Source organism: Rhinolophus sinicus, chromosome 2, assembly GCF_057876585.1.
Source record: "Rhinolophus sinicus isolate RSI-liver-muscle chromosome 2, RSI-T2T, whole genome shotgun sequence".
Lineage (NCBI taxonomy): Eukaryota > Metazoa > Chordata > Mammalia > Chiroptera > Rhinolophidae > Rhinolophus > Rhinolophus sinicus.
Window position 1 is genome coordinate 6,267,603 of NC_142502.1, and position 27,581 is coordinate 6,295,183.

Here is a 27,581-nt window from a genome sequence, read left to right on the forward strand (position 1 = left end):
AAGTGATGAGTTAAGGTCAATGCTCGAATTTCTAACTTGGGTGGATGGTGGTGCCATTCACTGGAAGTGGAAACACCAGAACAATGCAGGGTGTTCAGGGAGAGATGACAGGTTCACTCTGGACATCTCAGCTAAGATGTTCAGTGGGCAAATGAATGGAGGCACAGACCACCCCAGAGGGGACGTCCAAGCTGGAGCTGATGACCAAGACACAAGATTAATAATCTCCAATGGATGGCTCCTTAACCACGATCCCTACCCCACCCTCTCAGATCGATGGCCAGAGGTCGGGAGGAATGCCTCCCCTGGTGACAGAGAGTCTGGATTCCTAGGTATATTTGCCTCTGTATCTCACCGCGCAGTTATCTCTGGGCCATTTACTGCTGTTGCACACAAGCGCAGCCTCAGAATTGGGAGACGGGGGAAATTTATTACTCCTGGAGTTCTAGGTGCCCAGTTATTTGGGAGTGTAGTTCCTGAATCACTTGCTGGTTTAAGTAACGCAGCTTTACTGATGCCGCTTTGCCTAAATCTCTGGCCCTGGACACGTAGTATCGTGGCCATGCAGACAGCCGTAACACGGTGATAGATCCCCAGTAAAGGCAGCTGCGTCCTCTGCTCATCACTCCATCGCAAGAAGCTGAGTACATGTGAGATGAGACCAGGCCCTGCAGTGCGTTTCTAAAGCACTTAGCCCGTGGGAAGGGTTGGCTCTGGGGGAGCAGCGACGACCCTGGCTGGTACCCAAAAGCACTGGTAATGACTTCCTCCGCATCCGGGCAAGTCACTCACACTCTTACAGCATGTTTCCTCACCTGCCACCAGGGGCCAGTAAGAGCTACTGCGCTATAAAGAATAAAATTAGAATTATGAGAAGGCTTTTATAAGTCGTAAAGTACTACAAAATGGTAAAACTTTGGGGTTTGGGTCTTTTAAGGCTGCATGCTAAAAGTGTCAAGCATTATAGAGAGAAAATGAAAAGCAACATTGAAAGATAAATGAAGGCACACTTCCGTGAGTGCACAAATGTGCATGTGCACACACACACACACACACACACACACACACACACACGCTGAAATGTACCAGGAGGCAGACCCTTACCACACAGACCCAGGTCTCTGTCTCTCCGAGAACCCTTCTTTACCTTCAGTTTTCTGCTCTTCTGGGGCTGTCACTCCACAGAGAGCCAGCACTGAGACCCCACTGCCGCTCTTCCCTGGGGCTCAGCCTCTCTCCCACGGGGATCCTCCCCCCCCCTTAGAAGCCTCCAGAGCCCCACAAGTTCACGCTGGCCTGGTGTCCACACTGAGGGCCACCGTCTTCCAGGTCCCCTGAGCTCACTTACCTCGGCTCCGGCCAGAGCTCATCCCTGTCCCGCTCCCAGACACCGTCCAGCATCCCTCACCATCCTCCCACTGCCCTGTGACTTCAGGATCCACAGGGGTTTTAGGAATCCTGGCCACCGGCTAGAAAAGGGCTAAATGTGAATTCCTCGCCTGAGTTTGTAATTCTATATCCTGTATTCTAGACTCAGAAGCAAGCTGCTAGAGCCACTCGGTAATGTGGGGGGTATTTCTACGGAAACTTGTTATCACACATCCACCTACATACCACACACCACACACACACACCACACACACGACACACCTCCACATACACACCCCCACGTACACCCTCACCACACAAAAAACACATCACACACACACACGTACACACACACACACACACACACACACACACACACACACACACGAGTGTTTTCTCCCCGCTCAGGGAGAGCATGCCTGGAAATTCTCTGTATTTCCTCAGAGCCAGGAAAAGGGAAAACATGTGCTGCTGAGCGCCTCTGCTTCACCAGATGGCGCTAAGTCCTTAAGGGAAGTAATATACGAGCTCAGACAATTAAGTTCGTGAACTTGCTGCAATGATGTTTCTAACCTTTTTGATATCAGAGGGATTATTCATTATGAATTTGTACCAAATGGACAAGCAGTTAACCAGGTTTACTATTTGGAAGTGCTGAAAAAGCTGCATGAAAAAGTTAGATGACCTGAACTTTTCACCAATTCATGTCTCTTGCATCACGACAATGCACCAGCTCACACGGCACTGTTTGTGAGGGAGTTTTTAGCCAGCAAACAAATAACTGTACTGGAACCCCTCCCTACTCACCTGATCTGGCCCCCAATGACTTCTTTCTTTACCTGAAGATAAAGAAAATATTGAAAGGAAGACATTTGGATGACATTCAGGACACCAAGGGTAACATGACGACAGCTCTGATGGCCATTCCAGAAAAAGAGTTCCAAAATTGCTTTGAAGGGTGGACTAGGCATTGCCATCAGTGCATAGCTTCCCCAGGGGAGTACTTCAAAGGTGACTGTAGTGATATTCAGCAATGAGGTGTGTAGCACTTTTTCTAAGACGAGTTCGTGATGGTGATTGTCAGATATCGTATTTTGCCAGAGGCAGTGGCTGCAAGTGAAATGACCTGGGGAAGAAAAGCAAGTTTGTCACTTTCAACTCACAACGGACAGTACAATGAAATTCCTCTTTCCGCAGGATCAGCTTTTCTGGGAGAAGTGCAGATTTGAAGAACTAAGAACTGGGTCCTGGCAGCTATAAATCCTTTGTTCATTAATTGATTTAAAATGGTGTCGTGGGGTAAATGTATCGTCACCTGTATGAGGGCGCTCAGACTATTTGTGGAGAGAATGGTTCTCTGCTCTCTTGCATTAGCTCCTCTCCAGTGAAGCAGCTGCCCAAGCGAGCGAGAGGACACGTAGAGCACATTTAAACTGATCACTGTTGTTTTCACATTTAATTCCTTCAGCAAAAACTAATTGCACGTCTCTTATCTGCCCAGCCTTGTTCTGTGAGGAATCCAAGGCAAGTGGAATGGTTTGGAAGTCAAAGAGATCTGGTCTTGAAAAACGAGTTTCAGCCATGACTAGCTGTGATGGTTATATTTTTGTGTCACCTTGGCTAGGCTCTGTTGTCCAGCTGTTTTGGCAAACACTAGTGTAGGTGTGGCTGTGAAGGGATTTGTAGATGTGATCAACATCTCCAATAAACTGACATTAAGTGAAAGAGATTATCCAGGATGTGACTGGGCCTCACCCAATCAGTTGAAGGCCTTAGGAGTTTAGAGGGAGGTTTCCCAGATAAGAGGTAGCTCTGTCTCAAGACTATAACATAGAAGCCCTGGCTGGGTTACCAGACTGCTCGCCTGCCCTACGGATTTTGGACTTGCCAACTCCCCCATCCCATGAGCCAATTCCTTACAAGAGGTCCATATATTTTACACATACGTCTCTATGTCCTATTGGTTCTCTCCTGGAGATCCCTGACAGATGCACTAGCTCTAGTGATCTTGTGTAACCTCTCAAAGCCACGTTTTTCTCCTCTGTAATATGAGATTGAAAAATCAAAAAGATTTAATAAAGCGATGCCTGCCTAGTGCCTAGCTCAGAGCCTGACGCCCACAGTGTGAGCTGAACAAGGTGTTCCTTCCTCGTGAATCCTCATCCCATATATACGTGTCCCACAGGATCACGGAAGGCTGGAGGACTAGACACACACACTTGAGACAACCGTGCTAGAACACACACACACACGCAATCCATTCTAGCTCCAGCATGTCTTTTCAAAGAGTAGTCCACAGCCTAGCTGCACAAGCATCCCTGGGGAATGTATTAAATCACAAATTCCTGCCCCCCTCCCGCCCCTGAGACCCACTGATTCAGAAAGTGGGTGGGGGCCGTGTGGGTTCTGCAGTGACATGTTTGAACAAACCCTCCAGGCACTAACACACGCCCCAGGGTGAGAGCATTGTTCTGTTACCATGTAAGCGCTCCAGGCAGGGGGTTTTGTTTGTGGTTTGTTTGCCATCTCTTTGTTTACTAGAGTATCCCTAGCACCTAGAACAGTGCCTGCCCCTCATAGGCATCCAACACATTTGTTGAATGAATGGATTTCTGTGCCAGTCCTAGCAAAAACAATAGTCCGCTTTGTACCAAAATAGCTACACTCTACACAAAGGATAAGCTTTGTTCTCTGCTCTGGCTTCCTCTTTGCCTTAGAGGTACTTTCAGATTCAATGTCCTGTCTACGTGGATCATTTTAGTAATTACTGACCTGAGCAAGCCATGAACGAGGGGTCTGCGTTATCACAGGTACAGGTTAGCTAATCTTCCTTGCTCAAGCGCAGATGTTCCCCAGGCATCAATTTGTGACAATAGTTGAACACAAAGCACTTTAAAATTCTCATAAATGATAGCTGTTAACAATCTTGCTGCTTAATTAATATCTACGTGGTTCCATTACACCATCAATCTCAAAATAGGCTAATAGATATTATGTACCTTCCTTTTCCCCTCTCTGAAGCCGTTAAGACAATCTAATCCAACAGTGGTGCTTGGTACACATGGCACTAGTAACAGCAATTTCCACTGTCATTGTCATTATCAAAAACAGTCTCCCAAATTACATCCAAAAGCATGGCTGGGAAGTTTAGAACTCAGTAGAGAGAATATAGCCCAACCCTTGGAAACCTACTCCATTACATCATAGCACTCGGATTTTCTTTCTAAAGATGATAGATAGATAGATAGATAGATAGATAGATAGATAGATAGATAGATAGATAGATAGATGATAGATAGATAGATAGATAGATAGATAGATAGATAGACAGACAGATGATGGATGGATGGATAGGTAAGATAGATAATTCTCCAAAAAGAGAGCGTAATAATTTCAAGAATGTGAGAACAAAACTTGGTGACATCTTCGTGCCTGAAAGGTGATGGAGTGCTGTGACTCACAAGCAGTGACCTTGGACTCGAACATCCATTTGTTTGACTTTGCTGTGACTGAGAAGATTGAGAAAGCTCCTATCTGAGGAGGCGGGAGTTTTCAGTAGTTCCGTGGTGAGTGCGTGTTATCTGGGCATGCAGTTTGGATGGACAGGGTGACACTTCAGAGTTGACATTCACCTAAAAACATTCACATCTGAATTAAGCCAACTACGATTTCAGTGATTAATGGCAATCTGATTTCTTTTTGGAAAATAGATGTAAACTGACTGTAGAATTAGGATATACTTGTCCAATTATTGGCTAAACAGACGTCACGAATAAGTTTCCTAAAGCAGGGAAGATAACATGTATGTGAATAGCTCCTCACGTTGGTCTTACTGGCTTGTATATGAAAGTGTCTCGTAGGCACAGGTTTTAAAACCTCTGTGAGGGCACTTTGATTTACCTGTGTTTTTTAAAGGAGACTTACGGCCAATCCAGGCCTTCAGCGGTCTTTTCAGTTTATGCACACGCCATAGTCTAATCGTCCCATCTCTGTAAGTCGGAGATGGTGGTGATGATGATGATGATGACAGAACAATAATGATTGTTATCACAGACCATACGAACTTAGCATTCGGGGTACACTGGGCTCTGGGCTAAGCTCTTTGTCTGTTCATCTCACTGACTCACAACCACCCTTGGGAGGTAAATGCTGTACCCTTGGCACTTACAGATGAGCAGGGACAGCGCTCTGTCTTCTGTCTATGGTACACAGCAAGCAAAACCTGAAGCTGGGAGTTAAACCAGCACCATGGCTCCAAGCTCAGCATCGACCTGCTTCTTGTGCTACAGACACCTCTCAATGTCACGGAACAATTAGCTCTGTCTAGGCCAAAGCCATGGGCCCTTCTTGAGCTATCGTGTCAATACTTGACCTTGCTGAAGCACTTTGAAGCTATGTAGGAAAGCATAGGAAATTGCTGTTTTTAGCCATCAAATGTGTGGGAAGAGACACTTGTCCCGTTGCACCCCCACTCCACACTCCTCCTCCCGATGGGTGAGCAGAGAGCAGGCACAGAGGTCTGCACAGTTGGCCCAGTTGTTACACTGCCCTATGTGAGCCCCAGTGAGTCACATGCAGGGCAATAATGCTGAGTCATAGGGAAAAAGTCCTTCCCTTCTGGCAGCATGAGATCAAGTCATCGCCTTACAGCTTGATGACTAAAGCTATCACAGAGTGTTTATCCAACTAAACTTGTTCTTCTTCAGCCGAGTGAATGTGGGTGTTCCCAAAACCCAGGGGTGTTTTGACAATTCAAATTTCTGGACCCCACCCCAGACCTACTGAATCCAAATTTCCAGGGTGTGACCATGAGAATTGGTATTTTTTAAAAATCCCTAGGCATCCTGAAGCAGTGGGCACACGTCCCTTGCTTGCAATTATTCCAGAAGGATTTGAACATCAGTACAAGGATGATCGTAAAAAAATGCTAAGCAGAAATCTCAGTGGAAAGGGCTTGATGACAGCCCCTTTCCCCTGGGAATTGACAGTCAGAGGTCTAAAGCAAAGTCGCGTTGGCCCAGACAGCCGACTGACAAGCTGTTCCAGAACTCTGTTCCCTGGTGCCCCAATGTCAGTCAGGCCAGCAGCAATGACGTGGGTCCCTGGCTGTCCTCTCCCACATGGATGTAAGAGGGTGAAGCTCGGAAGGAACAAAAGCAATGTTGCTGCACAGGCAGCGGCCTCCTGAAGGCCTTCTCGGTGCTCTTGGTGGCTCTGTGCTGCCAAGGAGGAAGGAAGACCACAGGTGTTGGGAGCAGGGAGACAATCAGAGATGAAAAGACGCTGACTTTGGCGATAGGGGCCTCCCTCGTGTCCTTTCTGACAGTTTCAGCAGGTCAGGTGGAAGGAAGCAAGAGCCAGCCGGGTAGCAGTGACAGCAGGTGGCAGGAGGGCGGGCAAGGAGGCCTGGAGTGAAGGCGTCAGGCTGCTGGCACAGGAAGCTGGACAGTAAGGACTCGTGGCAACGGCAGAGGAAGCAGAGGTTTCCCCCCACTGCCTCTTGGCCGCAACTGGACGCAGAGATTGCTCCCTGAGATTGCCTGGCCTCAACCCTTCCATCCCCATAGTGAAGCGAATAAATCATAGTAGCAACGGCGTGGGGTCTGAAATCAGACAGCTCAGGGTCTAGATTCTGATGCTGCTGCTCACAGACCCTGTGACCTTGGCCTCGCTCTGAAGCCTCTCAAAGCTGTGGTTTCTTCTGCCAGCACAGTTGATAACAAGACCTACCTTTCCGGGAGGCTCCACTTACTAAAGAAATCATCCAGGACCCTGACACAGAGAGTGCCCTCCTAATACAGGACTGTTTCTTCTTCAAACCGTTCGGCCCCCACTCTGCACTGCTCACCACAGACGCCAACACACAGCTTGGCAGGGGCCACAGCACGACTCACAGACAGTTTTGTGTTAGCCCACCCTGCTGTCTTATTCGTCAAATCAGTGAGGAAACCAGCAAATGGGCAAGAGAGCTGGGTCTGTGAGCATTTGGGGAACAGGATACGGTATCATTTACTGGGAAAATGCGCTGACGTATGGTTTCTAAGTTCCGTACAGAACTGGTTCATGCTCTATGGGGCAATCAAACCGTATCTTTTAGGGAAATACTCTCTACCAGTAAAAAGAACATTCACACTTTCTCAATTTTCCACAAGTTAACCTCTAAGCTTTCAAGGCTGTAAAATGCCTAGTAATCAGTTGGGGGTGACTAGTCAGAGTTACCTCCCTTGGGAGAGAGTTGGATGAATGTCAGGCAGACTCACCAGAAACTTCTCTAGCGTGGTACTAAAAAGCGTTTCACACATCCACCGCTGTGCCTTGTTTCTTAGGCTTTGGGGAGTTTCTCATGCCCCAGGCTTTCTCCGCTTGTCTCTGACATTTAAAGGTGGGCATCTCCACGAGGGTCTGTCCTTGGCATTCTTGTTCTGTCGCATGTGCTCCAGCCAGCACCTTTGTCACTTCCCTGCACCCCCCTCCCCAGGGTTCATTCCCGCACTTCTAACTGCCCCCTGGGCCTCTCCATCGGGCTGTTCAGCCGGTGACTGGGCTCACCCCATGCCAACAGCTCATGCTTTCCCCCCTCCACATCTTCTTCCCACACATCACCCCTTAACTTGTCAGGTGTCCCCACTCTGCCACAGGGTCTCACCGCCCAGGCTCCAGTGAGTGACGCCTGCCCCCGTGCTACTTCATGCTTTACTCCCCACTGGCTCCCAAGTGATCAATTGAGGAGGGAACACAGAGGCTTAGGGACCAAACAGACGGATGTCTACATTAGCAGCTACATGACCTTGGGGGTGGAGCGCGACATAACCACTTCAAGCCTCTTTTCCTCGTCTGCGGAATAAGGAGAGCATATTACATAGCGTATGCTTGAGGTTGTTACAAGGGTTAAAGGTGGCAGATATAAAGCATCTGACACACAGGAGGTTCTCAATAAATGGCACCTCTTATAATAAAAACAGCCTGTGGTTCAAGACCCTTTACAATCCGCAACTTACTTTTTTCTCTTTGGTTCTTCACCTATGACATGATGTCTGCGACCTCTTTCCTATCACTGCAGCCGTCGCTGGCCCTCTTGGCAGTTTCCACACAATGCACGGGACCACTCACGAACTCGTGCCTGCCGTCCTGCCTTGTACACTCATGAATGTTGCTTTCACGTTCATCATGTGCCCGGTGTATGGTCATGCCATTCCCTCTGTCAGAAGTGGTCCTTTTACCTCCCTTTATTCATTCAAGTTCTATCCATCATTTGAGAAAGCACCTGCCCAAATACTGCCTTCCATCCAGTCTCTCCTGATCATGTTTTAATAACTATATTTCAAGATAGTTGGCATCCTCTGAATTTTATATTTTGCACTTTAAAACATTCCGAGGAGAAGTTCAGAGACCACCCAAGTGACCCATGGCACAAAAAAGAAAAGTTAGGGACCACACTCTAGATCCGGGACCAGGGTGGCAGGTCCCTCGATGGGTGCCTGCACCCATCCAGCATTGTTAGGTGTGTAGACCTGGGAGAAATTGCACTTAGCACCCAGTGTGCTGTATTGCTGAGAAGCACATTTTGAAATTAATTTTTAATAGGTAAAATTATATATTTCTCTGATCTAAATGCCCAAGTTATGGCCGCACGTGAATCTGAGCTGACTGGAAGACCATATGCTTAGGATAGAAACCCACTTACGAAATCGTACGATGGTTCTCATTAACCACAGCTTTATCACTGGGCTCGCAGCCACAAGTGCGCCTCACGTTGTCCCCGAGCCAAAGGAAGTTCTCAGTGACCTGTGGTTGCTTCTTAGCCCTTAAACTGACTCTGCTTTATCTAACAAAGTATTCAAACGTCACATGACACCCTCTGTGTTATAAAGGAAACTTCCTTTGTGAAAGGGATGGCCAAGTCACAGAAAGAAATTTGTTTCCCCCCAGTGTCTGCCATTACAGATGCACCTCACCTGCCTGCCTCTCCTGGTTCACGGGTCCCATTCCAGCCGGCTGTCAAGTCAGGGCCATTGTGGGGGTGACATTCACTCATTCACCCAGCTAAATTGTGCTGGGTGCCTCCTAGGCACCAGACGCTTTGTCAGACACAGGAGACACGAGGACGACGCAGACGTGCTCTTGGCCCTGGGAACTCCCTTTCTATTGGAAATACCAGAAACACAAACGCTAATCCCTATTTAAAAAAGAAAAATTAAGTGCTGAAACTTAGGTATAAACACAGTTATTTACCTCATAAAACTTCGTTCTTGAAGACTGAAGTCCTAGAACATTTCAAAAGCATGTAGAATCTAAAGGTGAAATGATACGAGTTGGATTCATCTTTGAGGTGAGGGATTCCACTCATCAGGTGCCACACGCATCCAGGTAACTCACTGCACGGCCACCAGAGGACAAGCCCCTTGAGGTGGTCGTTTCCCAGCAGAGCTTTCACTCTCATCACCCAGAGAACCTGCTCAGAGGCTGTGGTCAAAGCACCGCGCTGGGGGCTAGAACCCAGGTGAGAGCATCTCTGGGTTGGGTTTCCATCCTTCAGGTTTTGCAGATTTTGCATTTGATTGGCACTGACGCTGCTGTTTGTGGAGTGAGTGTCCTTGCACCTGGCCCATGGCCTTCTTACTACTCAGAGGCCTCATTTGCAAAATAAGTGTGACGTCTGTGCCCACTGATTTCTCAAGGTTAGTTGTGCGGGGCAACTGAAATCATGGAAATCGAAGTGTAAAAAATAAGGTGTTATAAATTCGTACAGTATTATCAGTGTTGTTACTAGAGTAATATCAGAGTACTAGAGCGTTTCATGGTATTCGATTCCTTCGCTAAATTATATTTCACATTATTTTCAGTAGTTTCTGAACCTAAAACTATCTCTGGGAATGTTTTAAAAGAGGTGTTGCAAGTTAATGAAATGATTTGCATGCTCGCATTAATTTTAAAGCATAGAAAAAAAATGTGAAATACAATAGTGGACAAGACAGAGGGGTTCCGTTTGGATTAACATTCTGAAATCTATTTCTGGACCACAAGGCTCCTGTATTGAATCCCCAAATGTGCCAGTTATTTTTCTGCACATGTCACTTAATGTTGAAGCAAGTGGAGAGACAGCCGTGTCTGAACGCTTAGACGGGTACAGAATGACTGTCTGCAGAGGCTGCTCTGAGTCCCCTCTCCTTTTTATGGGAAGAGCCAGGGGTGGTTTAGTCCTCTGACATGACACGAGAGCTCGCTGTGTTATAGTTCCTGAGGTAATTCATATTGTCACTTACCAGCATGTGTCAGATACTCGTTCTAAGTCTTGAAAAAAAAGTAACCCACTTCATCCTTTACACCCCCAAGGCACTAGGCATTTTTCATTTCCATCTGTGAGAGGAGAACTTTCTGAGAGCTTAAGGAATTTTCCATTCCTGCGGGGATGGCGGGGTCTCTGATCTGAACCCAGGCAGCTGGCGGTTCAGCCCACAGTCTTGACCTCGGGCTACTCCCAAGTCCCATTGTCACCTTCTCTGTCACATCCACTTCTTTCCTTGTTCCTGCTCCTGTCTGTTCTGTGACAACATTTGGAGTCTCCCACTTTCCCAGTGCAAGAATGAAGCGTAACAAGACGTAGAAGACAGTTTAAAAGCAAAGGTTTTGGTGTCACACAGACTCTCCTACTTGCCAGCTTTGTGCAATTGTTTAACTCATCTAATCCTCCACGTAAAAGAGAAGAAAAGAAACACACACAAAAAAAAACACACGAATATACTCACCTGAGGAAGCCTGTAACAAGTGTATAAGAGCATTTATCACCTTGCCTGCCTATTAAGCACCCAGTTGGTGTTGTTTATTACAATTATTCAAAACAACAAAAGAGGGGACCTCATACCGTAAAACTGAGCAATCTTTTCATAGGTTGTAAGCGCAGGCCGTGTGCCAAGAAAACCATGTTCTGTGCGTGTCTAGCCCCATCCACCACTTGTCAAGGGAGTTTATGTTTGAGCTTCTTGCCTGAGGGCAGCTCCATCGCTAAGAATTTCCTGTACCAGTGCTTCAATCCCAATACAGTGATCTGAGCTTCAACTCCTGTGTCTCTGTTTCCCCAGGCCTACAGAGTGGATGAGGAGGCAGCAGAGCGAGCTCGCTGGGAAGAATCTTCCAAAGAAACAATCAAGAAAACCACCAAGCCCTGTCCTCGTTGCCACGTGCCAGTGGAGAAAAACGGTGAGTCTGAGAACTTGATGAGCTCTTCCTGGAGAGCGTTAGCTGCGTGCTTGTGACAGTCAGGCACGCGAGGAGGGTTCTCTAACTGGGCAGCTCAGCTCGGGGCTTTGGAGCCATCCGGCCAGACTTTGGGTCTCAGCTGTCCCACGTCAGCCTTCTGAATCTCCTAAGCTGCAAGCCCTCGTCTGTCTGATTGCCCTTGTTATTACTTGTTATCCATAATATTAGACACATTGTGTCTGATAAGTTGTCCACTACTGTAACCAAAAAAAAGAAAAGAAAGGATGCTAGGGACACTTCCAAGTCATGTATTTCCTGAATGTTCTCCTAGTGTCTAGAGGTGCTCATTGGGGGAAAGGAGAGATCACCACGTCAAATCAATTTGGCAAGTGGTTCCTTCCATATCCCCTTCTCAGACAATAGCAAAAAAGAAACTAACTTGCACTGAGCACTTACTGCATGCTTGTTCTAAGCGCTCTACAAGTGTCAGATGATTTAACCCTCGTAAAAGTCACATAGGGAAGCTACTACTGCCCCATTCACAAGGTACATTAGCAGATTAAAGCAGTTCAGAAATCTGTTTAATTTTGTTTAACCAATTGGTTTCCTTTTTTTTTTTTTCATGACCCAGTGATTTGCGTCCCATTGAACACTGGGCCCCACTCTGGGCTTTGGTTTCGCTGTCCCTGCCGTGGAGAGTTAGCGCCTATGACACTCAGCTCCTTCATTAAAATACCCTTTACATGAATGTGTTTCCCAGTAGGGCTTTTTCTTTTCCCTTCTACCAACTGCTCTCTAAATTTTAAGACTCTGAAGTGACAACTTGAAGGTACCTCTGGATTAAATGACATTGACTGTAGTCAAAGTCTTCCAAGAACCCACATACGCGTCCTACAGTGGGGGTTTCCCGGCTTAGAAATGCCGGCATCCATATTGGAATGGTTCCCCCTAAGGAGGCCGTAAACCCAGGGCAGCATCTCACAGGAGGCCCAGGCTCCCTTCCTCACACATGCAGTCACGTCCTCCTCTTCCTCATGAATGCTGGGGCTGCCGCGGCTGTGGGGAGACTTGCGAGAGCTCGTGGGCAGAAGGACTGCCCTCCCAGCTCCTGCCTTAATAGACATGTGGCCCGTGTCATATGTGAAGGGCATAGAGAGACGCGCTCAGCTCCGTGCTGATGCGGCCATGCTTGTGCCTGTGGCTTTCCCTTCACCCCACCGACCCCCCGCTGCTCTGATGGCTACACTGTGTGGCTCTCCCCAGCTTTGCGGCCTGATCTGAAGTCACACTCCATATTCAGAGTGTCCTTTGTGCTGCCCCTTTCACAGTGACCCTCGTGCCTCTCAGCAGCCCGCAGGGCACCTGCTGCCATCCGCCCTGGATGTGCCAACTAGTTTAGAGCCATAACACAGCCCAGTGCCCAGAGTTCTTTCTAAATGTGAAACACGTGTGCGTGTCTGAGGTGGACGCAGCAGCGCGTCACAGATGGGAAATAAAGCGAAGCATCCGGTGCAGCTTTTCCCACGTTCTCCTCACTGAGTCTGAAGGGCGCCCTGGTCTGCAGGCTGCTGAGAGCTGGCTTGTGTGCAGTGAGCCCCATTATGGGCACTCCAGTCTCTCTTTCCTCAGTTATGTCTGTTAGGAAGTCTTCCTTATTGCAGAGCAGGGTGCCAACGCTTCGCAGAGCAGCAGGCACGGCAGCTTCCTTAGCTCTGAGCGAACTGTCCCCACCCCCCAGGAAAAAATTGACCCCTGAGTTATTGTTACCCCTGTGCATCCTGGAATGCTCCTAAAAAGGCAGTGGGGTTGCGTGCACCTCCACAGAGAAGTCTCCGTGAGTCAGAGGAAAGAGTTTTCTAGGCTTCACGGACTGAGCGGCATTGCATGTGCAACAGGAAGGGACAACAGCCAAAGGCCCCTCAGAGGAGAGCGTGTGCAGTGTTGGTGAACACAGGCCAGCGTTCCATGCCACAGCTATTTAAAGAAGGCAAATGGAACCGTGAGAGACCATTCTGCTGTCCTCAAGAGTCACGAAACTTGTCTGTCTGTGCCCTAGGCCCAGAAGAGTGCCTGGCAAATGTTTTTGAATTAAAAAGTAGCTAGTAAAGGAGATAGACACATAAATAGATATTTTGATAAAATATGGTAGAGAAAGCAAACTAGTAAAGACCAAATGATGTAGGAATATTTCTGTGAGTCCCCAAATGATGTAGGGGACTTTTGAGTCAGTGAGTGAGTGAGTGAGTGAGTAAGTGCCGGGTCATGTTTTACGAGACCAAGGAATGGAAACAAGGAATGGACCCAGGAGAAGCAGAGTTGTAAAAGAGGATAGTTTATTGAAAGCAAAGGGTTGAGCTCCCAAACCGGAGGGGGTCCTGAGTGGGGTGCCCAGTGACTGAGGGCACCCCACTTTTAAACCTTCCCTTGCCTGTTTGTGGAAGAAGAGCTGGCGCCTTTTAATGGAATTCGTCTACCAGGTTTGTCCTATTTGCCCATCCTGAAAGGATTAGCAAAATACCCATTTCTATCTATCAGATCGGTTCAGTTTGTCAGGCCAAAAGGGATTTATGAGATAATTTATTAGCCTCAAGGCACTGTTACATTTTGTCCTAAGTGAAGGAGTTATTTCAGAACCTGAAGTTTCAGGATATGGCTTTCTTTTGTTTATTCTACCAGGGACTTTCCTGTCTGCCTAACAACATGCTAAGTAACCTGTCTCACAAAGACCTGGGGGTTAAGCAACCGACCGCTTCCTGGAAGAGTCAGTGAGCTGGTATTTGAAGGACCAGGGGAAATTAGCCAGTCAGGGAAGTGGGAGGGGCGCCCCTAGGCAGGGGGCATATACAAAGGCAAGGAGTGTGACCAGGGGGGTGTGTGTGCCGGAAGCCCAGCTGTTTGGAGTCCTGGAAGAGGCCTGGCAGGAGCTTACGCCGTGGTGGGTACGACAGAAAGTGTAGGGCCCTGAGTCGTATGAGGCGTTTGGACTTGACTGTAAGACACGGTGCCATCCCAGGGTGTGAAACAGGGAGATGCTATGGTCAGAAATGCCTCTGCTCCCGACCACACCAGCAGCCCGGGAAGGTGGAATTGAAGGAGAACCGTGATACATGGCTGTAGAAAAGTTTCCAACTCTGATTATTTCTTTGAAATATTGTGATGTGCTATAAATGGAGAGCATTAATTTCCCACCTATAGATGTTTAATCTGTGAACTGAAAAGTTGAAACTTAAAGCTTATAATGATAGTCTAAACTGTTTGACAGTATATTCTACAACAAATGTAGGCTCTATTAAGCCAGAAGAGCTAGTTTCGTTGTCTAGTTCTCAACCTGAGCTCATAGCCCATTTCGTATTCAGCCCAATCCCCAAGACGTAATTCTTCCATCAGCAAAGCTGCAATGATATGAAAATTATTTCCACTGTAAGCACGAGCTTAACCTTGGTACTTCCTCCCATAATCCCCTACAATCTTTGGAAGTTTCTTCCTTCTGTTGGGGAAGGAGCCGATTTACCTCCTCAACCCTTCTTTACTTCTCACGGCTGGACTAATATTAAAACAGCAAAATTGACACAGTACTAGATTAACAGGAGACAACCCTGTTTAATGTATGCGAAAGGGAAATTCACAATATCATGCTCAGATCATAAAATGACGCTCAAAGAAATGACTGAAGTAGGTACTTTTTGTACATCTTAGACAAAGAAATGATAAATTTGTGACACATCGACAGGACAAAGACAGTGCTCATTAGAAAGGAATCCAGCCAAGTTTGGGGCTTAGGTAATAAATCCGTGAAGGCTACAAGGTTTGCTTGTACACGCTTTCTTGACTCTGGATTTTTTACCTCTTGTGATAGACTGTCTCTCTGCCATCAGGAGCAGGGAGGGCCCCTGTCATGGAGATTTATTTCCTGCATTTAGGGTGTCAGAGGAGCATCAAAGAGTTCCTTCCATGCCTGCTGCTTGTCAAGTGATTTCAATTCGGGATTCTTAGTATGCCATTGTGAGGTATGTTGGGGAGACCTGCCCAGGCCTCGATGCTTCAATTGCACCTCAAGCAGATGGGATTCTGGCTCCATTCTCTGATCAGTACGTGTCTGCTGCCAGTTAAATTGCCTTCAGATTGTTCAGGAACTTCTACTCTCATTAAATATAATGAAGAGTGGCTGGCCCAGGCCATGGTGGTGACTGGTGGCTGGGCTTCTCCTGGCCTGAGTGTCGGTCAGTAGACAGAATTCTCTAAGAGGGAGGCCATCTTTGTTCACTGAAATATCCACCAATGAGTGTGAAGTTGTCGGCAGCTTCTTGCTCACATTTACTGTTAAGCTGGCAAAGCTTTCAGGATTCAAGTCCCTGATGCTTCTCCGTTTTATGGGCTCTAGCATATTGCCTTGTGTGTGTTAAGCCACAGAAGGGGAGTGAATATCCTCTCTTCCTGTTTCCTTTCTCCTACTGTGCCACTGTGATTCTAGTTTCTGTAATAAAATCGTATTTGTAATGCCAGTAGTCTATATCCATTAAGATTCTGAACCTTTCATTAGCATCATTTTAATATATCATTGAATTTCAATGCATTGGTTAAGGATTTTTTATGATATTCCAGAGAAACTTAAGTGATTATAGTGTTACATTTTTATTGTATTATTTACATCAGAAGCATACAGTCATTAAATGTGTTGAAAATTACACAGTCTTGTAATTGTGTAATCCTAAATGAGCAATGTTAAGATCAAAGCATCATAAGTGAGTTTTCCCCTTTATTTTCCACATATTTATAAATTTTACATGATCTTTAAAACAAACCAAAAAGAAGTAGAAAGGTATGGGATTTCAAATGCCCTTAACTTATCCTAAAACAAATGCCTTTAGTGACTTATCCATAGGTATTTTAAATCAGATGTTCTCATGCCAGGTTTTTAGTAATAAAAATGGGGCAGCACTGAAGCAATTACATGGAAAATTTGGCCAAGGAAAAAAATGACTTAACAAGATAATTGGTAAAAGTGAATAATGGAGCACGTTCAGTGTTACGTAGTATTCAAGCAAAGAAACTGCTTTTGCCTGAGTACCTGGAAAATTCCGTCAGAAACAGTCCCCTGTATATAACTGCATACAAATAACGTCCTCATCTCTTCCTGGCAGACTTGGTGTCTGAGCCCCAGAAGCAGATAAGGAATGTATTTAAGAAAAGGGAGGAGGTGAGGAGTCCCAAAATAAGTCCCCACGTAAAGGACTCTTCATCTCATGCTCAAAGGCCCTGCTCTGTGACAAAAGGGACATCAGAACCACAGAGATCTTGGTTAAATCTCAGGCAGTGCCGTTTGAAAGTCCTTGACCTTGAGAAAATGCTACAACCAAGTAATGCCCTCATCTCGCAAGGTGCTTTTAAGGAGTAAATGAGATAATATATGCAGAGCACCTAGCATTATTCATTTGTTTCTTTCTGTCCATCTCATCTTAAATTACACTGTGCATACCATTAAGGAATGTATTCCCTATTAAATATTTTTATGATTGCGGTCCTAACTCCTATTTTGTGCATTTTGCCAAGCCAAGTCACACTAAAGAAATGATAAAAATGACTCACATCATAGAGGTACATTGTTATATGTTATATATTAAATTATTAAGTATATTAACGTATATTTAAAATGTTAAACATATATTTAAGTAAGGAGTTGACGTTGTGGGTGCCACACAAAGCATTTGTCTCTGAATCCTACTTCAGGAGAAGTAAATAAGCTCCGATTTATACATGCAACGTGTCCTCAATGAAAGTGGCCTTTCTTGGTGAATGCCTGTACTTGACAACCCCCTGTGTGCTTCCTGGTGTGTTTCTCTCAGCCCACATGCTGCGCTTGGATTGTCTGCACGGCTCCCTTAGCAGTCGTTTCTAGGGCAGCGTGCTGCTGTGGGGACGCGTGTTTGCCAGCCTTTCACCTGAGTGCTTTGCCCACAGGAGGATGCATGCACATGAAGTGCCCACAGCCCCAGTGCCAGCTCGAGTGGTGCTGGCAGTGTGGCTACGAGTGGAACCGCGCCTGCATGGGGGCCCACTGGTTCGACGTGTAGCTGGAGGGACTGCGACGCTGCGTTCTCCGACATCCTGCCTGGAAACGTCCAGTGTCCGACTGTCATCTGCTAGTTTTGCTTTCTACACACACACACACACACACACACACACACACACGCACACACACCAAGTTCTTACCAAAATCACAGAAACAGTCACAAGAGAAGCTTCTGGGATCCCCTATGGGATTCATTGCACCCATGGAAACAGCAGAGCTGAGTGTGAGAATAGCAAAAAGTGGTCTCAGGCCTCAGCGATAGGCAGAGAGCAGAGCACAGAGCAAATGCAGCTCTGTGACTCGTGGGTGTTGTCATTCGTGGGTGAATTCGAGACAGGCTGGGTAAGTACACACAGGGAGATTTCTCAGGTTTACTTTCCTGCATTTCACCTTTGGCAAATATTGAGAAGAAGCCATTGGTGCAGTGGGCAGTAGTTTCAAGGGTCTAGTCAGTGGTTCTCTGTGAGATTGACGGCAGTGGGTTCTCAGAACTGTATGCCCGGCTCTTAGAGCAATGCTGCTAGTTACGTTTTCAGAGAGCATCGATTCCCAAAGAACCACAAGCAACAGTCAAAACCATGTGTTCAGCCCAAGAATTCTGTCTTTGTGCACTGTGTTGATGAAAGAGCAACTGTGCATCAATCAACCTGTCAACTAAGTGAGAAATTATGGAAGTTAATTCGAATGTTGAACGTTTAAATTGCACGGAAGAAATCAAAATGTAATGTACTTTCATTCCACTTCATTATTTGCAACTTTAGAAATACATGTGGCTTCACTGTACATTTACTGGATAAGGTGCCTCTAAGGAGACACTTTTAGAATTGATTTCATAATGATTCTCAATGATTCTTAGGAGTGCAGGGTATTAAAACAGAATCTTCCAAGAAGGAACGTTTCCAGGACGATGAAAACAAAACTGTGCCTGACTCTATCAGAAGGGTTTATGTTCTTCCTGCAGAACCACACTGTAACCCCATCTGCAAAACTGGGGGCTACTCCAAGGAATATTCTTTTCCCTGGGACGGTAAACTCACACCAGAATATTTCCTCATGTTAACATGGATTGAATTGGACTGTTGATCACATTTCCTGTTTTTGTTTTTGTTTTTTTGATGCATTTGCGACACGTTCAAAAGGTGTGTGTGCACTAAATGCAGCAAACTCGTTTTCTACAGCACAGTATGCAGCTGAAGAAGCATAACCACTGTCTTTTGTTCTCATTGTCTTCTCAGGAAAGTAGTGACCATGATTAGGGCATAATGAGTTCACTAGCACATGGGGTCCCTTTGGGATTTAGGGACCCTGGAAATTATGAACTCGGGAGCAGGGCTTCTCTTTGTAGACACACCACCAGAAATCCTTGCTGAGGAGAAAGAGGGAATGATCTCAGAAAGTGTCCCAAGGACATCTGCCCCTCTTTCCCTAACTCCTCATCCAGGGACCGTCCTTCCTGCTCTCGCTCTTCCCACTGAGGCGCTGCACCTGGGACAGGATGCAGAGTGGCAGCCACATCAGCACCAACAGCCTCGTGTGGCTTCAGTGCACCAGGGTCACCCCCAGGCCGCCAGACTCCTGTCAGGAAGCCTGCCGATTGTGCAGAGAAAACAGCCAGCCAAGGTTTGTGAGTGTTTAAAAAAAAGGGAGTTCACAGGCGTGAGCCACACGTCCCAGGGGCCTGTGTCAGTGCTCAGTCTGGAACCACTCAGGGCCTCACTTACATTCCTGACAATCCCCGTAAATAGCAGCTCCTTGCACTGACCTGACGTGACAAACCAGAGGGCTCCCTCCGTCACATGGAGCACCCAGCATTTCACACCCTCCATAGTTCGGGGTTTAATGAGGGGGGCCATTACCTCCCTCCAGATCTGCATGTGCGCCGTGGCTGAAAAGTCGGCTCCGTGCGTTCAGGCACCATCGAACCATCGAAGTCCCAGGTCTCTGCTCCTTTCCTGGTGGTCGTCCTTTTTTCCCCCCAGAATAGAATACTTATTCTCAAAACAAAGTAAAGAAAAAACTGCCACTATAAATGAATGTGAATCAGAAACCACTGTAAATGAACATGCTTGAGCATGAATGGTGTAACAACATGTGAACATGTCCAAAGAATAAAAATAGTCTTTGCAGAAGAATCTTTATTTTTCTCTGAAATGTCTAAAGAAATGCTTGACAACTAGGCCTAAGGTTGTGCTCAAACTGTCAATAAAAGCATGAAAAGATCTTTTGAGTCCATCTTTGAAGACATATTTTCAATAAATGCCGATGGTGTGGGAGGGAAGCCCAGAGCACGTCACTCCATGAGCCTCCCTCGTGGCCTGAAAGGATCTCCTGGTGATGCATTGGCCCTTTTTATCTCTAATCTGAGCTCCAGGGAACCCTGCTTGTTTTCTTTTGAAAATAAGGTCGTTTCTTAAGTGCTATCAACATTTGAAAGGACTCTAAAAAGCAAACCATCATTTAAAAATCTACTAGTTCCTTTCCTGCCTTTCCGCAAACTCATAAATGTTTAAAACAGAAGGTAGAGTTGGGAAAGACCACGAGGATTTTCTCTGCAATGTCATTTCAGAAAAGTTTCATGACTTTGCACTACTGTCCACGTGGGTGTGTTGACACTGCATTTCTCTACAACTGTTTCAATGGCTGTGCTCCATTCAGGTCACAAGGAGGCCATGTTGGCGTGACCTGGATGAGACATTCCTGGAGAGATCCTACACACAGATTAGGCAAGCAGAACACCCTGAGGGCCCCTGGGTGCCAAACACCCCAGGAAATGCTCTGAGGAAATACATAGTTTCTAGGAATGATGCCAGAGTAGAGAGGCAGCAGGAAAATTGTGTGTAAGCAACTCCTCCACCTACTGTGTGAGCTCTGGAGACAACGTCGTGGGGTTGCTACGAGGACTAAATAATTAATTCAGTAAAGCACTTAGAACAGTGTCTTGCACGTAGGAAGCACTCAGTAAGAGTTCCCTATTTATTAACAAGTGAACAAGTCAGTGGAGGCCACTGAACAAACTCACAAAAAACATAAACTATTGCTAACTGATTGCAAATGGGAAGTGTGTTTGCATGTGCAGTCATAGATTTAGTGATTTTATGGCAGAGGCAGGGGACTGATTCATGGTGGGTTTACATGTATTGGGTTTTCTTCTGCACAGTTCCAGAAGTTTTCCTACAAAGGCAAGTTGCCTTTGAAAGGCTTGAGGGGACAAGATCCAGCGGTTATGCAAATCATCTCGGAGTGTAAATCAAAGAGTTGATTTTGTGAATGGAAATGAATAAGCACAGATGTGGAATCCTTATTCAAAACAAAACAGCAGGTATGTGGGAAGGTCAACATCACTGTTTGGGTGGGGCCTGTGTCCTACCATTTTTGATACCACAGAGAGTACCAATGTCAGTTTTTAAAAGAAAACCCTATTTTAAAACAACATTGCGCCTATCTTCAGGTACTCACTGTGAATAAACTGTCCAGCCACAAATATTTAAGAATTTTCACTGCAGTTTGATTAATTATGAAAAAAAAAAAAAAAGAAAAGGTGAGTATTCTCTGGGAAGATCCATTTGGCATAGATTGGTGGCATTGCCTCGATGGGACCATGGGGTGCCCTGGCCTCATTCTCTGATGCGTCGGCTGAGAGAACCAACTTGGTCACTGAGTCAAGAGGTGACTGGACCCCAGAAGACTGACTCACACTCTCCAACCCATTAGAGAACGAGGTAGGAAACCTAGAATGACAATTTACAGCTTACTTTGACCGTGATGCCTCACTCCTGATCTTCACATGGGATTTTCCGTCTGTCTGGAATCACTTCTGTACAACCTCTCCTCCCACCTTTGACTGGCCAACCTTGGACCTGCACGTAATCAACCCCAGAAACGCTTCTCTAACCGTCCTGGGCCGCATCCGGGGAAGTTCCCAGAGCGGGACTCCCTCCCGCATGACAGCTGCGTGGTGCATCCCCACCAACAAGTTCTCCCATCACCAACCGGGTGTTCTTGAAGTCAATTCTGTTCTGACACTGACCACACAGAGAAAGTGTCAGGCTCCAGGGGGTAAGGGCTCAGTTTCACGAGACTGCTCCCACTTCAGGGACCAGTCGCAAGTCCCAGGTTGCCGCAACTGGCCGTCTCCAGCAGGCGTTCCCATGAGCCCCTCCTCAGGTTCAATAATTCACTAGAATGGCTCACAGAACTCAAGAAAGTGCTTTACTTACTACTACCAGTTTGTTATAAAGAATTCCAACTCAAGGACAGCCAAATGGAAGAGTGTGTAGGGCAGGGACGACGGGAAGAGGGGTGTGCAGAGCTTCCAGGCCCCCCCCCCACATATATCACCTCCCAGGGCCTTCATATGCTCACCGACTCAGAAGCTCTCTGAACCCAGCTGTTGAGAGGATTTTATGGAGGTATTAAGTAGGCATGGTTGGTTTTATCATTGGCCGTTAGTAATCAGCTTAATCTCCAGTCTTCTCCCCTCCTTCCAGGTCATGGTTGGGGCTGAAAGTCATGTTGGTTTTTCTGTCAAGCAGCCCCCATCCTGAGGCTAGCTAAGGCTCCCCAGTGGGTCTTCTCATTAGCATTCGAAAGACAGTGTGCACTGCAGAGATTCCAAAGGTTTTAGGAGCTGGGTGCCAAGAACCAAATACGTATTTATTATATTCAATTATATTTATTATAATTTATATATATCACAATAGCATTTAATGTGTAAAATGTTAATCATTTATTTACTTATCTCTATCCCTCTAGGAGCAGATAAGGAGAACATAGCTATTATACTCACCTTGGTATCCAGAATACGTGGTGCCAGGCCTGCCACATACCAGGCATTTCTGGGTTCTGAGCAAACATACATGGCAAACCACAGCAAAAAGCTTTCTCGTTGAGCCTAGACCCAGAGCTAAGTGACTCACCCAGGGGATATGTTGACCAGTAGCCCCTGGGCAGATGCATTGATTTCCATTACAAAGGTACACCTGACCCCTGGTCTCAGATCAGGTAACTGCACCTCAAGGAGGCCCTGAAACAACCGTCAAAGGGTTCTGCCCTTGAACTCCCTACTAGGACTGTATTGCCCTCCTTTCCCAGTGGCCCAGGGGACCTCACCTGTACACTGGGTGTTCCTGAAAACTCTCCATGCACACAAGCAAAGGCCAACTCCACTGTGTTTCCTTTCTACAGATAGTGTGTTTCATCCACAGTTCCTGGGTTCTTAACTGTAATCTCAGAGTGACTTCAATACAATTTTTGAGGGATGGTATTTAGCATCAAATCTCCACTCAGTATTTTTTCCCTGTAAAGTTTTTCTTATGTTTTTCTTTTTATTACAAAATAATTATCCCATTATTACATGCTCATTACAGAAGGTTAAAAAAAAAGGCAAAAGGAAAAAATAGCCACCACCTAGAAATAATTATTTTGTAACTTATTGCCTCTTAAAAACAGATGAGCATCTTCCCATATTAATAGGTTTCTAAAATGACAGTGTTCAGGCCTTCACCGTATGCTAATTAATAAGTGTTTTTTTTAAATTTCCAGATCTAATTCAAAGTGTGTTTTTCATGTAGTCATGAAACAATCTGGATATGAAAACTGTTGTGCAATGTGAAAAAAATTGTTACAAAGTAATGGTAAGTGAAAAAAGAGTTTACCAAAATTGTACGTGTACTGGAATTGCAATTATTAAAAAAAATTCGTCCTAAGAAAAACATGATTGAAGAACATACATGAAAATGCAGTTTACTATGGCGATAAAATTATATGTGAATTTTTACTTGTCTCTACTGTCCATGGTTTTTGGCAGTGTGAAAAATCACTTTCTAATGAAAAAAAAAATGTGTCACATTCCCATGACAAAGCTGCTCGTATCACATGCTCCCAAGGAGTGAGGACTTTCCAACCAAGAATTCTGATCTTGAACTTCACTAAAATGATAACAAAACATAGTAAAGATACTCTATCATTTCTTTCAAAGGAATTTTGTCAAATGAATTTGGAAAAGGTGGGGTGGGAGGAAATGAGTTGGATTAAATCTCTGGGAAGATGCGGCCCGCTTGCGGCCCCAGCGTGAACACAACAGCTGTTTCTCCTGAGCAGCTGCTCAGCCTGCCGTGGTGACCAAGCTGCCTGCTTTGTCCATGACAGAGTGGGTTCCTGGCACATGGAAAGACTCAAGGAAATAAAAGGTTATCCTGCCAATAGAAGTAGCCACTTCTGTCTTATTAATATGAAAAAAATATTTTATGTTTTGGATTTCTTCCTCAAAAAGCATCTTTCCCAGCGTAAACTTGATCCATTTCAGGCAGCTGTAATAATCCAGCTACCACTTATGCAGTGTGTGAGAAAGATGTGAACAAAAATCAACTCAGTGAAATGCAAAGGGGATGACTTACTTTGTCCACAGGTGATGGAAAATACACTTCTCTCTTTCGGGAAGTACATCGGATGCATTGAATAAAGACATTTTTAAATTCAAAAAATTTTTTTTGAAAACTGAGACCGTCTTGGGCAAAGAAGGAGGAGGTGGCCACCCTGCCCGTGGAGGAGCCAGGCCCCAAGCAGCCCTGAGCGGCCATGGAGCTGGCCCAGGACCGTCCGCTGATGTCAGCTCCCCGACGGCACCCCTGCTCATCCTTTTGCAGCCAGCCTGTGTGAAATTTCCCCTGATCCTCCGCCAAGCCAAACTAATCAAGAGGCTGACGTCTTCAAGACTGATGCCTCCCCAAGGAGCTTATCCCACTAAGAACAGGAGCAACAGAAACCAGCCCGTGTTCCTCCCAAAGAATCCATCATGCGGGATTTGAGAATCCCTAAATTCTGAAGCATCTCTCTGCGTCAGCCCGGCTAAACGCCAGGTGGTGAGTGTGGACTCCCACTGGATCCATGCATAGGAAGAATTTTTAAAAAGCAGACAAGCAACCCTCAGGGGAATTACGTGTGTGGCACCTAAGGAAAAAAAATTAGGAGTTCAGGGAAGGGAGGTGAGAAGATGTTTGAGTGTTTCTCCCCTGGTTTTTCAAAGCAGTCAGATTGCCTAACACTGAAAACTGTGGCCAAAAGAACATAGTCTCGACCTCTCCGTGGTCATTGTAATTTCTTAACATTAGAAGCACCTTCTGAGAACTAATATGTCTTCTGAAGAAATGTTTTTATATCAGTTTAACAATCCATTCAGTTTCACTTCATTTTCTTTTTCTTCTGTTAATTTCACATGAAATGAACATTAATATTTCACACGAGAAGAAAGCACGTCTAGTATGATTCCCTTCTTATAAAATAAAACATGCTCATTTGTGTTTGTAGCTGCCACCCATCGACCCTCCCATCTGACTGCTTGGCAGCTTGTCAGGAGTTATTCTTACCCAGAGCAATGCTGGCTTTTTGGCGGGGGTGAGATTTGGGCTGATTTTTCTTTTCTTCTTTGTGCTTTTCTTTACTACTTGAACTTTTTATAACAAGGAGGCATCGTTTTCATAAAAAAAAAAAAAAGCCATTCCTTCAAAGAGAGAAGGCCAACAGAAATCCGTAAACCGGAGACCAGCCTCACTTGTGCACACTTATCAGGGGACCTTAGTGACATTCATGAAAAGTGGGGCCACACCACGACGACCACTTGGGGAGAGCCTTAAGGTAGACTGTGTTCAAGGGTGTTCAAAGCGTTCTGTTAAAATTGAACCTCCATCTGTTGCCTTGAATGTGTCCACTTGGGTCTGATTAGTGAATTAACTGTCACCAGGGCCTCACACCCCCAGATGGCGGTATGGAGGGTAGCCAAGCAGACCAGGTAACAGTACCCGAGCATTTCCTGGGATCTCTTTGACTGGACAATTCTGGGTGGACTTTCAGGCCACAAAACCTTCTTCAAATGCTGAATTTCCCTTTCTGTCTGCCTTGCTACATGTCTGCATTAATATTCGTTGGTTGTACTTTTGAGTGGCTTATCCTAATTCTATGCACAAAAGCCCATGAGGATGATGGTGGTATCTGTCTGTGGGGGCCATGGAAATGAGACTATATAGTATATAATGTATTTTAGCACAATGTCTGCCCACAGTGTGCTAAACAAATCATTATCATTGTTAGTAATGGCAGTGGTTACGACCGATTTTCCCAGTCCAGTTTTAATTTAACCCCATCTTGCCTCAGTGTTTGCATCTGTAAAATGGGGACAATGTTAACTGCCACAACTTCCTCATTGTGTTCTGAAAATACAACTATTTTTTGCAAATACTCAAGACAGTTGTGAAAAGAAGTATGTTCCAGGGTCTTAAAACACATGAAAAGCCTGGCACACCCTGACTAGTACATTCTAGAACCCCAGGGTCCCAGGGAGAGGAGCTCTGGTCTCAGTCCCACTCCTTTTGCCCCCACATTCAGATCTGTTCACAGGACTGGGGCCGCCAGGAAGCCTCCACCTGTCGGGCCTCTACCACTGTACGTCTCTCCCGGAAGAATCTCGGGGGCCTACCCCTGCTGCTTCACGTGGCACTACCCCCCTTTCTTACTTGCTCTGTGAGGTGAGAGTGGCACAGACTCCCTGCCTTTGGAATAGCTCTTTAAAGCCACTTGCTCACTCACAAATCGATTTTGCTGAAATACCCACGCAAACTCTTGCTGGGACATCCATCTCATGAACTGATGCTTACTTTGCTTTCTCTGATCTGGGATTTCTCAGCCTCAGCACTTAGACATGTTGGGCTGGATAACTTTCTGCCATGGGGGGAGCCGTCCTGTGCTTACAGGATGATTAGCAGACTCCCTGGTCGCCACTCACTAGATGCCAGCAACACCCCTCCTTCTCCCTGTCACCTCCAGGCGTCCAGACATCGCCACGTGTCCCGAGGAGCAGATCACTCCCCACTGAGAACCATGCCCCCCATGATTTCACAGTATTGTACGTTTCGATACTGTTATTTCATTGACACACCTTCCTTTCAGATCCCCCATGTGTCTACACCAGGAGAGATGTTACCTAAATTCATGGCTGTAGACTGTTTTCCCATCTGGCTGAAATCACTGGTAACAGCAGTGTAATTCCTGTGGGAAGATGTGCTCTGGTGGGACCGTATTTTGGAGGAAGCCCCAGGTTATTCTGGGAGTGAACTGTCAACGGCTCTCGACCACAGGAGAGATGGCCTCAGCGCAGAGGCAAACACACAATTAAGGCCATTCAGGAAAAGTCTTGGACTCCACACTCTGTACTGTTTTTGCTGAGAAATACTTGAGCAGCCACGATTCCTTTCTAGTACCTGTCAAGAATGCTCCAATTCACGGAAAATGAAAGCTCAGTTTCTCAGAAGCAACATAACCAAATCTGGGTCTCTGCTTCCTCCACCACAGTGTTCAGTTTCTCAACCCTGCCACAGCTCACTTGGGAATGTTGTAATTGCTCTGAATATTTTCTGCCAATGAGGAAAAGACCATGTGCATTACTTGTGTGATTAAAATATGCGATCTGATACTTCAGTATTTCTATATCAAACCAGGTTCCCGGGTACAGAGTGATGTCTCAAGTGCAAAATCCATCCACGTGACCTTTTTCCTACATTGTTTTCACGACACAAACTGGACTACAGTTCCCATTACTTAAAAGTGCATTGCATTTTACATACTTGGCAAATACTTACAGAATTTAATTTCCTGTTCTGACTACCCCTTCTTAAAAGCTGTATCTTCCATTTGAAATGTTGAAATAAAACCTCAATTTGCTGGAGTGAGCAATGGTTCTTCTTTGGATGCAAGCCAAAATGTGGCTTACTGGGTTCTTTGGGTGGCTAATCAGAAGATTAATGCAATGGAGTTCTACCGTTTGCACTTTTAACTGACTCAAAATCGACTGTTTACGCTTGGCTAAGCAACATAAGGAGAAAAGACAAAAAAAAAAAAAAAGAAAAAAATGAACAGTACAGACAATTCCACGTGCTGCCACACTCAGAAGGCGTAG

General features: G+C 45.9%; 1 protein-coding gene across 2 annotated transcripts in view; it reads left to right on the forward strand.

Annotated features, from left to right (window-relative positions):
* The window catches only part of PRKN (parkin RBR E3 ubiquitin protein ligase), a 1,116,534-nt gene extending 1,096,679 nt beyond the window's left edge, over positions 1 to 19,855 (forward strand). For both annotated transcript variants that reach the window (XM_074333793.2, XM_088795206.1), the window contains exons 11-12: positions 11,448 to 11,565; positions 17,524 to 19,855. In XM_074333793.2, coding sequence (XP_074189894.2) covers positions 11,448 to 11,565; positions 17,524 to 17,636 — 231 coding nt within the window. In that variant the 3' untranslated portion in view covers positions 17,637 to 19,855. The remainder of the gene's footprint in view (positions 1 to 11,447; positions 11,566 to 17,523) is intronic.
* Positions 19,856 to 27,581: the final 7,726 nt, after the last annotated feature.